The 12,677-nt window shown below is 36.4% G+C and overlaps 1 protein-coding gene across 2 annotated transcripts in view; it reads left to right on the top strand.

The window, feature by feature from the left end:
* Stxbp4 (syntaxin binding protein 4) overlaps window positions 1–12,244 on the top strand; it is a 155,948-nt gene extending 143,704 nt beyond the window's left edge. For both annotated transcript variants that reach the window (XM_048788698.1, XM_015495449.2), the window contains exon 17: window positions 11,716–12,244. In XM_048788698.1, coding sequence (XP_048644655.1) covers window positions 11,716–11,830 — 115 coding nt within the window. In that variant the 3' untranslated portion in view covers window positions 11,831–12,244. The remainder of the gene's footprint in view (window positions 1–11,715) is intronic.
* The last annotated feature ends 433 nt before the right edge of the window (window positions 12,245–12,677 follow it).

The raw sequence follows: 12,677 nt of genomic DNA, 5'->3' as shown, positions 1-12,677 counted from the left end.
GGGCTCCTAGCCCCGGGCCAGGGAAGTTCCGGGAGCCAGAACTCGGCCGCTCCGTGCTCAGTGTAAGCTCCTATAAGTGTAGGCTCCAAGAAGCAGTCCCCACGGGCTCAGTTCCGGGAGCCGGAATTCGGCCACTTAGTGCTTGGTGTATGCTCTGATAGGAGCAGGGTCCAAGAAGCAGCCTCCGCAGGCTCCGCGGCCCTGGGCCAGGGCGGTTCCGGGAGCCGGAACTCGGCCGCCCCGCGCTCGGTGTTCCCTCCGATAAGATCAGGTTCTAAGAAGCACCCAGGCACTGAACCCTAGCAATCTGTCTGCAAGCTGCAGGCGAATTGCAGCCTGAAATTACCTGTTCTATGGCTGAATGAGCTGCAGTCAGTCAAAAACAGGTATGGTGACGTCAGCTTTCCAACATGGTGGCCGCTGGCCTCCTCTGTGGTCTGACCGGTGTGGAGAACCGAGATGGACCACTTCCTTCCCCCGTCTCGAACCCAGAATTCAGCCCTGAGTACGGTGCTTGCACGGCTGGCAGAAACTGCAGCGCTGTATCCCTGCGTCGCTATCTCCTCGTTTCCCAGCGCGCGCTGCAGACTCTAGCCACGGGGCGATTTGCTGTATAAGCAGTGTTACCCTCCGTGCGACAAACCTCTCGAGTCGCAGCATTCTTAATGACAAAGTATTCATTATCTTGAGGGTGCTGTAATAAAATTATCTCATTACTTGATCATTTTTTCGCTCAACTTCTTATCTTCCCCTTGAAGTTGTATACTAATACAAATTTACGAAAATCTTTTCATATGATTCTATATTAAAGTATGTTATGTGATAAATAAAAATATTTTGAGAGTTATCATGTTTATTAGTAAAACTGAGTTTATAATTGCAAATTAGATATAGCTGATACTTGCTTCCATTGTACTCTTTTAACTTTTCATCAAAAGATTGAATTTACTGTGATCAATGATCATACTTATATTAATTCCCTATTTCTACATAATAATTTTTTTCCACCCAGTTTCAAAACATCAACAATACAGAATTGACTTCCCTGCGTTATTTTGATGCTCTTGCATTCTGTCTTCCTGAGTCTTTCATGAAGTTGTCAAGCTGTTTGCTAGCTGGGCCCCCCAGGAATTGAAGAGTGGCTTGCTAGGCTGGCTAGAAGACTTATTTCAAGCTTGAAATATATGAGGCTGTTGGCAGAGGCCTCAACTTCTCATATAAGTCTGTGGGGTCACTCCCAACATAGCAGCTGCCTTCCCTAAGAACAAGGGATGAGAGATACCTGACAAAAAAAAGCTACAGTGCCTTTCAAAACCAATCTCAGAAGTGAGTGATATACCTTCTCATCTGTTGTTGGTCACAAAAACCAACCCTGGTACAGTGTAGTAGGCAACTACACAAGACTGGATTCCAGATGATGTGGTTCTCTGGGAACCATGTTAGAGGATACCTACTAAAATGCCATTTCCCAATATTATGTCAATTAAATTATATGTACATACAATATTTGTAAATAAATAGTATAAGCTTCTAAATATCAGATACTTGCTAATGAATATTCAATTATATTATTGGTGACTTCAAATAGATATAATTATTTGCTTTTAAAAATTACTTGCATGGTCTTGTAATTCTCCTTATATGTCAAATCTAAAATCGGAGGTATTGAAATATTGTTTCTCATGTTATAGATTCTGTTCTCTATTACACATCAGTAGAATATAGGAAATCTGTGTTTTTGTTTTTGTTTTTTTTAATAAAACTAAAGTTTTGTGTAGAGCTGGGAAGGAAAGTAGATGACACCTCACACCAGCTCTTAGTTGATGATGACTACCTCAAGTGTTGTTTGAGAATTCTAAAGCCATATTTAACCTCACTAACATAGGCCTTGATCAATTAATTAAAGATGTCTGCCGTGGGTGTGGGGAAGTAATGTCTTATAAGACATGTGCCACATCTTTGGAATGTTGATTTTCTACAGCATATTGCTAACATAGAAACTCTGCTTGGATGAACAGTAAAAAGGTAGCTATTAGGTTGGAATAACAAATTATGACAATCACTCCCCAATATCTTATGAGATGTTCAATATTTGAAGCTTTGCTTTTGTAACTCTAATTTTCGATAGGCATGATTTTCTTATTTCCAGTCAGAGTTCATTAACAACCATAAGTATGTATCTGAACTTTGGATAGAATAAGATAGTTAGGTTGTTCCCAAGTAGGAAAGAATGTGGATCTTAACCTATATATGGATAAGATTGACCATTGTCAGCCTACTGTGTTAATTAAAAACTTCGGTTACACCTTGTCATCTCCTTTATAAAATAAAAAATTGAAAACACACAAGGAAGAATTTGAGCTTACAGTTTCTTAGGGCCTAACTTTATTCTGCAAATAGATCCTATCTTTAGTAATTCTAAAGCAATTAGAAATTTGGGGGATTGGAGAGGAAATATGGGAGATTGGAAATAAAAAGTTACTCCTTTTACCTTTCCCCGAATCCTGGGCAGATTGTTTTAGCTTCACTTTTTGGACATTGTGAAGCTCTCTCCCTCTGAAGACCTCATTAATTTGGCTGCTTTGATTCATTTTCAATAAGTTAAGAAATGTTCACTGACAGACTAATAAGCTCTAAGGCTCATTTAATGAGGCGTCAGGACAATTTCTGTCTTCGGGCTAGGGTAGGCTCCTCGCTGTATTCTGCATGGATAAGAACCTAAGCATACCTTTCTTTTTTTTTTTTTTCTTCCTTTTTTTAAAAATATTTTTCGTTTTTTTAAAATATTTTTTTTAAATATTTTTAGTTGTAGATGTACACAATACTTTTATTTATTTATTTATTTATTGGTACTAGGGATTGAACTTGGGGGTACTCAAGCACTGAGCCATATCCCCAGCCCAATTTTGTATTTTATTTAGAGACAGGGTCGCAACTGAGTTGCTTAGCACCTTGAGGTTGCTGAGGCTGGTTTTGAACTCGTGATTCTCCCATCTTAGCCTCCCAAACCGCTAGGATTACAGGCGTGTGCCACCACGCCTGACTATTTATTTATTTTTATGTGGTGCTGAGGATTGAACCCAATGCCTCACATGTGCTAGGCAAGCACTCTATCACTGAGTTATAAACCTAGTCCTCCAAGCATGCCATTCTTAATGAGACAATAATGAAGAAACCAGCACAGGACTTAAAAGTAGTCAAGGTAGTCCTGATTAACATTTTGCCTACAAACACTACTTTTCTATGAATAAGTTGTAATATACTAAAATCCTCACTAGTTTGCATTTCAAAGTTGTAACCACCTATGTGATAACTTATTTAGAATATCCATTCTGTTGCACACGGTGTGGTATGTGTAGGACTGAATATTTTTCCAGTGAGTAAATACTGTTGGCAGTTTGGAGAAGCAATCAATGGAGGAGAGAAAGGAGGCTTCAGTACCTAATGGACCTGGGTTCTAATATTTTTGTCACCACTTTCAAGCATGAACTTAGTATTGGTTATTTCAATGTATCCTCCTGAAAACAATAACAATAATTTCTATCTCCCCAGATGGTTTTGAGAATTGAATGAAATTAGGGATCTAAAGCCCCTGGCAAAATATCTGGCTCAAGGTGAGCTCTTAACAGATGTAGTTTCCCCTTCCTTCCCTTGCTTCATTGCTATTTACCAATGAAGGAGTTTTAAATGACAACATTTGCACAGCTGCAAATAGAAACCAGTAGCCAAAACCTACATTTCTACTACTCTCTGGACAGTCAAAAGCCCAGTGATAGGAGCAGAAAGGTTGCATTGATCATGAGCCTGGAACAGCTTGCCCAGGATTTTCTATAAATACCTACAAAGATGTATAGAAATATGAAATTCTGTAGGAGAAATTGTCATTTAAACGAAAGGCCAGCCAGCTGGCTTGGGTTATTCAGAATGGCAAAGCCACTGAGATGAATAAAACATCCAGATCTAGACATCCAACATCAAGCTCTTTTCCCTACCATTTCAATAATGACAGGTATAAATTGGGCATGAAGCATGATTTCCAGAATTTCATTGGGGTATTATAAGCAAATCCCCCAGGTTTGCATAGAGTTCTTTGGAAATTTATCACCTTTTTGGAGTTATACTTGGTTTAGCCAGATGTAGACTTCTCTCTGCTTCTAGGACCCTTTATATAGATTTATTAACATATACTTCTTTTTGTCACTTTTCCTCCCAAGTTGCTGTGTTAGCTTGCTAGTGCTTCCATAATAAAATAGCCCAGAGTAGATGTCTTAAACAATAAAAATTTATTTTCTCACAGTTCTGGAGGTCTGAAGTCCCAAAATAAGGTGTCAGCAGGGTTGGTTTCTGTTGAAGCCTCTCTTCCTAGACACAGTTCTGTCCTTAACAATTGCTTTTCCTTTAATTTGCTTTCTGTAAGATCTTTGGCACCTTGTTCTTCATCCATTGGATTATTTTCATTGTCATATAATCTTGTAACAAATTTACCAAGTTTTAGGCAAATTGCAAGAATTGATTCAAACCCCAGTGCCTTTTTACTTCATGGAAGTGGCCCTAGGCATTACAAAGAAGCAACTGAGGAGTAAGGGAGTGTGGCAGACAGAAAACAGTGATCTCCAACAATGTCCAATCCTGGTCCCCAGGACTTGTGGATATGTTAAGTTACATGGTAAAGGGGAATTAATTTTGATTATCAGCTAACCTCAAAGCAGAGTGTGTGTCCTGAATTATATAAGTTATTGGCAAGGGGTAGAGAATGAAGGATAGAGTGAGCTCTTAGGAAGAGCTTTGTGTTTTTAAAACATTTTATATTCTAATGGTTAAAACTAGATTTGTTAGCTTACAAGAGTATTTATTTGCCGTAAATAATTATAACTTAAAGCCTGGGATTCAAGTAAATTTACATATAAATGCCAGAAACTCTAATTAAAATTGAATTATAATACTGCTTCAATCATTACCAAATGTGTGACTAGACCTTAGCAAGCTGCTTGGATGTGAGAGTATTGGCAAGGTGGGCTATTCTGATTACTTGGTGACTTTTGAGCTAAATTAAGTGAGTCTCTTTTTCCCCAGGTAATGTTCAATTTCTGTAAACATATCTGTAAACTATGTAAGACAAATTCACTGCATTATCACATCTGAGGATTGTTTTATCTGAACCTCAACTATAAATAAGTTAGTCTCCCACTTTTCAGTCAATGCTGTAACTATAATAATATGTCAGTGGGATGTATTGTATCCAGGCATCAAACATTTATTGATTCCACTTTTTGTGAGCCAGACACAAGCTATAAAGATAAGAAAGACACATTCCTGACCTGCAGAAGCTAATAGTTTAGTGGACAAAAATAAACATATTTAGAATTTATTGTCACATGACTCAAAATTTCTGACTGCTGGGGAAGCACAAAGGCCTCTGATTCAGGCTTCACATGTACTTTTTATTCACAGTTATTCAGATAACATTTTTTTATAAATTTCATGACAAGTACTATTAAAAAGATATAGTAGCGTTGGACAGATTATCTGTGATCATTGAGTTAATTATTCAATTAATTTCACCTTGCTGAGCTGAAGGGCCCCATTCAGATGGTATCACCTAATCCACTTCAGAGCCTCTTCATGTGTTGTCATGGAAACCAACCCAGATAACAGAGGAGTCTAACATACTGGTTAAATTCTCAGAAGTCAGATCCTGTCTCTAAAATATGACTTGGACGGATATTTCAACTGTCTCAGTATTCCTTTTCTCATAATGGACAGTTAAATCCATGTAGTCATAAGTCCACACATGGCAGGCACCATTGAAATCAATCAGTATTCAAAGTATGTGAGAGAACTATAGAGGATGATGGTATGTTTTTTAAATCCCATAATTTTTCACTAGAATTAGAGGGTTCAAGCACTCACTCTCAAATGACTGTAGCACTTCACATGATGGTGTCAGTAATACTAACAAAATACCTCAAGACCTCAAAAATTTTCTCTTTAAGAATCTCTCAAACTCACTTTCAGTTTTGTGATATAAATTTTTCTCNTATATATATATATATATATATATATATATATATATATATATATATATATAAAATTAACTTTGGTATAAAAATAATATTAGACTCGATATAAAATAAGTTGAAATTGTATGTTTTAAATTTCAGGTTTTAAAGTTTCAAATTTGGTAATTAAGAAAATATGTTTAGTCAGATGTTTAATAAATTTATTTACTAAATTAAGTGAAAGCCTGTGTTACTCATAATTCTATCTTAAAGAACATTAAAATTAAAGGAGTTTCTATATTTTATGTACTTTTGCACACTAGTGGGAATTTAATCTGAAAATAATGTGGTCTTGCAAAGTGGTTTCTAATTAAATTTAGTGTGTATTAGTCTATATTCTGACAGTCTTTTGATTGTTGACATAAAGTAGCAAGAAAATTATTTATTGCCGGTTTTCTGTATTTTAAAACTATAAAAGTAGTACATATATTCCCTGGCAAAGTCAGTCATGGCTTCCTCTTGAAATACTCCCTTGGGCTTGGCAGTGATTCACATAACACTAACTGCAGTAGCACATCTCCTTTCAGTAGCTTAATACCCACAGATCAGTGCAACATTCCTGTTTAATGGGTGTGGCTATTTCTTCTGGATGGTAAATTTGATGTCCAGACTGCTTCATTTCTCTTGGTTCCACCCATCCTCTGCAGCCTCAGAGTCCTTTACATGTAGTTAATGAGTGAGGATTGAAGAGTGTAGAAGGCACTCCATCTTCTTAAAGACCTCAGACTCATAAAAGAGAAACAGTTCTGTCCCCTTCCATTGGCAGGAACTAATCCCATGCTCAATATAAAGATAGGGTGGGCTAGGAAAGTAGTCTTTGCCTGAATGTCTGCCTCCTAGCAGCAATGCCACATTCTGGGATGGAGAACATAATTTTTTTTTTTTTTTGGACACTGTCAAAGGATATATGTTAAAGTATAAATACACCCACAAGCCTATATCATGATTAGTATCTTATAGTCCAGGATATAGGTATCTAGGTATCGATATCAGTAGGACATATTTTTTACTTTATTCTGTTTGGTTTTTGTCCTATCATGATCAAAAACAGGATTAATTTTTCAGAATTACCCAGGGCTGCAATCTGTGATTTATACAGCTGTTTCTTTCTTTGAAAAATTAATTATGTCAGTTTTGGAGTTGGGATGTTAGCTCTATGTAATGATTGACAACAATCCAAGTCATATATAGTATCTGAAGAATATAATTAATATTCTTTATGTTTTTTATCAGGAATTTTTATCTTTTACAAGTCTAGTGATAGCAATTACTTCAATATTATATGTAAGTAAAATATTACTATAGCTTTAGATTATTATAATTTAATATCTCAGACTAAGTTTTTTTAATTAATTGGAATTTCAAGATTTCCAAAATGTATTTTTATAGAAAGGACCATAAATATATAATAAAAATAAAATTTGTCCTGTAAAGATTTGAATGAGATCCTGCTAACGTTTGATCAGAGCCCTACTGACTTTCCAGATCACTCAGTACAAACTGCTCAAAGTGTTCTGTGATATTTACAAAGTTCATTAATGAAAAATATTCATTTTAGAGGTACAGTTCTAAAATTATGTAAGAGGGAATTCTTGTATTAGTGGGAACAAAATGCCTATAATCTTCTCTTTCATATTTTGGGATGGATTCCTCATATTGCTGATCTGTGGTTATTCTCATAACCAATGCCTGTGGCCAGATTATATGATACCTTACTATGGTTTGGTGAGTTTTTAGTACTTTTATTGACGTGGTTCACCTTATATTCTTGTGCTCTAATTTGTTAATTTAAAAAATGGAAATTCTGTTTTAAGTGTAGATCTTTTATATACTTCACTACTTGGAATCTGTGGCCAGGAATAAATTTTTCCAATGATTCAAAGTGACTACTGCCTGAAACAAATCATATGAACATGTATTTACTTTGTTGTCTGGTTCATATGAATATTATACCCATAAAGTTATCCCCCTAAAAAATGACATTGGAAGTTAATTACTTTTGGCTCTGATCCTGCAGCTTGATCTTAGGCATGATAAAATAATATTGGCAAGTCTTATTAAACTCAGAGATTTATAAATAGGGCCATCTACATTGGAAAGTTACAGAAGAACCTCTCCTTTCATCATCATAGACAGTTATAAGAATGAATTTCTACAAAACTGTTACACTTTTTGTCTTTAAGCCCACTTTTTGCTTAGCAGGCTGTCCTAAATTTTTATTTTGAAAGAAAGCATTTGCTTTCTTTTTTGAAAGAAAGCATTTTGCTCCTCTAGCTACGAGGTAAGAAACATAAGGAGGGTAATTATAATGGGATTTAAATAATTCGCTTATATTTCTTTGCCAATGAAATAAAGCATGTTCTTTTAGGTTTTTTATAAGCTCTAAAATATGTCCTTCAATTTACTAATATTATTTTTTTTAAAAACACACAATACCATCATTTTCCCGGATCAAATATTATTGTTTTCCAACAACAGATTTGGCAACTATTCAAAGGCAGGGGATAATATGCTTTTCGGATTTTCAAATATGTCTGAACTGCTGTTGATTGCTCTCCAAATCAGGTCAGATGCACTGTCTCTGCAGGAGCATTTGCCAGAGGTACTGTATGTTCAAATGGACGGTTTTTATGTTTTGTAGTCAGCTTCATTTATTTTCTGGACCTCTAAATTTTTCCTTCTAAATAGCAGCATCTCCCTTTATTCACCATCGGGTCTTTATTAATTAAACAGAATCAACAGGACTGGTTTATTCTCTCTTTTCAGCTGAGTTACCAAGTGCACAAATCAGAGAGGAAATATTTCTAATACTAGAATGTTCTCAAAGCCAGTAAATCTGGGATTATCTCATCACACCGATTATGTCAAAGCTCTTTAGCCACAGTGCTCACAAAGACCTAAAATTGAATGGTATACTCAAAACTGGCCCCATTCCAGCATCATAGGCAAAATTCCAAGTTTTTCTTACAATAATCAGAAAGCCCTAATTATCAATAGACTGTGATCATTCATTGAATATGTGCTCTTTGCCAGGACCTTCACATGCATTACCTGACTTTCAGAAACTCTGACCCCTTGCTTCTGGATGCATTTACCCAAGATTCTGTTGTGGAAATATATTCTCAAAGCACAGAAAACATCACCCTGTTGTTTCAGTGTTATTGTTTCCTAGTGAGTCATTGAAGTAGCTACATGTTTGACACTTAGGTGTGCTTGTGTGTTTTTAAGCAAGTCCAGAAAAGTATGCTGTGAATGTAAGACTGATAAAATTTGAATTTCATGGAATTACCTTTCTATTTGGAGCAAGATCAGATGTTGATTTGCTGATTTTAAAAAATCACTTCAGTTTTTTTTAAACATCTTACTTTTGATTATTTTAATCACCAATCTAATGGACTCTGTATTTGTGCAGTTATAATATTTCAAGTATAAGAATATTGTGTGAAATAGTCAAATTGCAAAACATGAACCTAAATTTTTCCCTTAGGTGGTTGCTCCTGGTTTCCTTTCTTCCCATCCTCCCCAATTAGGGAACATTATAGGGGAGGGAAATTTTAAAGATAACTTAAATTGCAGTCTCTCCCTTGGACCAACATATTGTAAGTGTGCTGATAAACATGACACTCATGGATACCGAGACTGTGAAATAAGCAGAGCATTCTCCTCCAGCTTCTTCGCTTCAAACACACACTTTTGACAGGATGCTGTGTCCTCGTTTCACCTTGCAGTGCCATTCCACCCTTCTTATGCTGCTCTCGTTAGTATTTCTTTAAAACCACTTTCAATTTAGGCAGCTTCCCAGCTTTATAAAGGCCTTGAAATGAAATTAACCTGTACCGAATCAGATGCTTTTGTAAATTTAGCCATCATCAAGAAAAATTCCTTTAAACCACTTTAAAGAGTGAATAGTAATATGGATTATTGTGAAGAGAATAATGATTCTTTGTACCACTTAACCATGCTTCAAGGTTTTGAAACTATGAAGATATCTGGGCCTTGTCACATTCACCTTGGTTCTTAAATGGCATGAGCCCCTTTAACCCCATTGTGAGATTATCAGCAATCTTCTTCCACAGAAAGCTACATCTATAATATTTAAACAGAGAAGCTGAATAATTTGTTCAGAGTGATTCGAACAAAAGTTAGAGGATAGGATTGAAAACAAACCAAGTCAGAAATGACAGTCCCATATTTGTATCAGTCCCATATTTTCAGTAATTGGCATCAATAGCCAATAAAATGGGTTCATTTTTGTGATACTTCCTGAACACTAGCCCTATGTGTAAGTAGCAGGAGCATGCTAGTTTAAGTAATGTTGCATATTCAAAGATTCATGGGACACATTAGCATATTAAAGGTGCTGGGAAGTCCTATACTTAAGAACCCCATTTGCCTATATTTAACCTGTAGGATTTGACATCATACAAGTCTTTCTTCATACAGCATTTATTAAAAACTCTTGGAACATACTTTGGAAAATGTTGTTGTATGACCTAGGCTATACATTCGGATCCACAGTCTATTAGATCTTCATGGGCACTGGCCTTCAGGCACACTTAATCTAAGACGTGATGCTGCTTCTGAGGTTGGTGTGGGAGGATAGGCTGGGGAAACTGATCTAGGGTGGATGCAGGCAGTGTGGCAAATCAGAGCTAGAGACAGTTCCCAAAAAGAAGAAACAAATTTCCATCCTAAATTCAGAAGCTGTCTGTCAAACTCTCAGGAGGTAGGCAAACAGTGGATTTAGGAGTTTCATCTAGCTGAAGGCTTAGAGTAAGAGATGAGTCCTGAGAAACACCATCCCATCCAGCAAGTAGGACCAAGATTGTGTGATGTTTTACTACTCCCTGCACATGCCCACTATCTTTTGTACCTCCTTCCTCAAATTTGTGTTCTTTTCCTAAATTTGTCTTTCAGGATGCTAATCCTTTGTTCTGAGAACATGTCAGGCACCATAAATTCCAAGATAAAAAATAGTTCCTGCCCTCGAAGAGCTTCAAATGTTGTAAAAAAGCCTACAAATAAATAGGCATTAAAAATACAGTATAATAAGAGACAAGACTGTGCACAGATTGGAGGAATCTTAAGGGAGATTTGGTTCTTTAGAATGAGGATAAGTTAACTCTTTAGGGAAGAGGATTGTGGCAGAGAAGGAAATGTTATTGCGGAGTATAAAAAACAAGATGTTTCATACTATAGAATGTGTATTTGTTCCAGAAGCCATTAATTGGATTTGTCAGATCTCTATGCTGGAGTAGGCGATGAATTAGAAAAGAATTAGAACAGAGGCAGTCACTATTTTAGTGACCCAGACTACTGCATTGGGAAAGGAGAGGGGGAACAGATTGCTGAGATATTACAGCTAGACAATCATAGGACTTGCTAACTGATATTATCCAGTAAGGAAAAAAGAGAAATCAAAGATGATGCATTAACCTGCATTCCTTGTTACCAGTGAGGAAAGAAGGAGATGGATTTTCTTCAAACCTTAAAACATGCCTAAGATTTATTCATACCGGTTGGGTTCAGTTCTAACTGCTTTCTATTACCAGGGACTGCAGAAGGGTGGCTGCAGTGGAACCAAGATCAGTACTTGTGTGGCTGGGTAGAAAGATCATTGTTCAGATCCTAATTTGTATTCCTTGTTCTTCTCAAGTCACGTAACACAGACTACATCCTGGATTCACCCCGTGAGGAGTATCTTGAACCTGTCTTGCTCAGAGGAGAATGAAGAGGATTGCTCTAGAGAACTCACCGACCAGAAGAGTTGATGGTTTTCTGTAGGAAGCAGAGCTCCACAGTCTTCTGGCATCTCAGTCTGTGAGCGTGACTTGAGCAGAGACCTGTGACACCCAACTCGGAGACACAGCCATCTGAAATAGGAGCAAAGCAGGCACTACTTGATGGAGTAGGAAATGGAGACTAGACTTAGGGTATTTTTGTAAAAATGTTTTAATATACTGTACACATTTAAAAGTTGCTACTCAGTAGTTCCTTAAGAATGATTCAGTTATATCTTTTGAAATGATATAATTAAATTTTATATGTATACTTTTGTCTTATATATTTACATCTTTATAATTTTATATGTAGTTCATTATTTGGCATCATATCCAATGGTCTTTATAATTAAGATCTATTTAAAATTTATGTGAACAGAGTAAAATACTTCATTTATTTGATAATTCACCGATCTTTTTTTTTATGTTCATATCTTAGAAAGAGATCTTAGCAAGCTTTTGGGGATTTTTAAAGGCTCATATTTAAACATCTATCTCCTGGGCTACCAAATACAACTTACATCTTTAGGGGACTTTTTAATTTACAAAATGACTTTCAGACTTTGTCTCTTCTCTACCCTCCATCCTCACCTCCATCTCCACCTTTACTGGTTATTGAACCCAAGGCTTTGCATATGCTAGGCAAGCACTCTATCACTGAGCTACATACCCAGCCCAAACTCATCGTGTTTAAACCACATGATATGCTTATTAGGCTGATCTAGTATTTTTATCCCCATTTTGAAAAGAAACTGCTTAGGGAAATAGTGGTTCAGAGAAATGAAACTCCCTGTCCCAGGACTGAAACTCACACCTAAGTGCATACTCAGTCTTCCCC

The sequence above is a fragment of the Marmota marmota genome, unplaced genomic scaffold, assembly GCF_001458135.2.
Source record: "Marmota marmota marmota unplaced genomic scaffold, marMar, whole genome shotgun sequence".
Lineage (NCBI taxonomy): Eukaryota > Metazoa > Chordata > Mammalia > Rodentia > Sciuridae > Marmota > Marmota marmota.
Note: the sequence above shows the minus strand (reverse complement) of the source record. Positions and strands in the feature narration are given on the sequence as shown.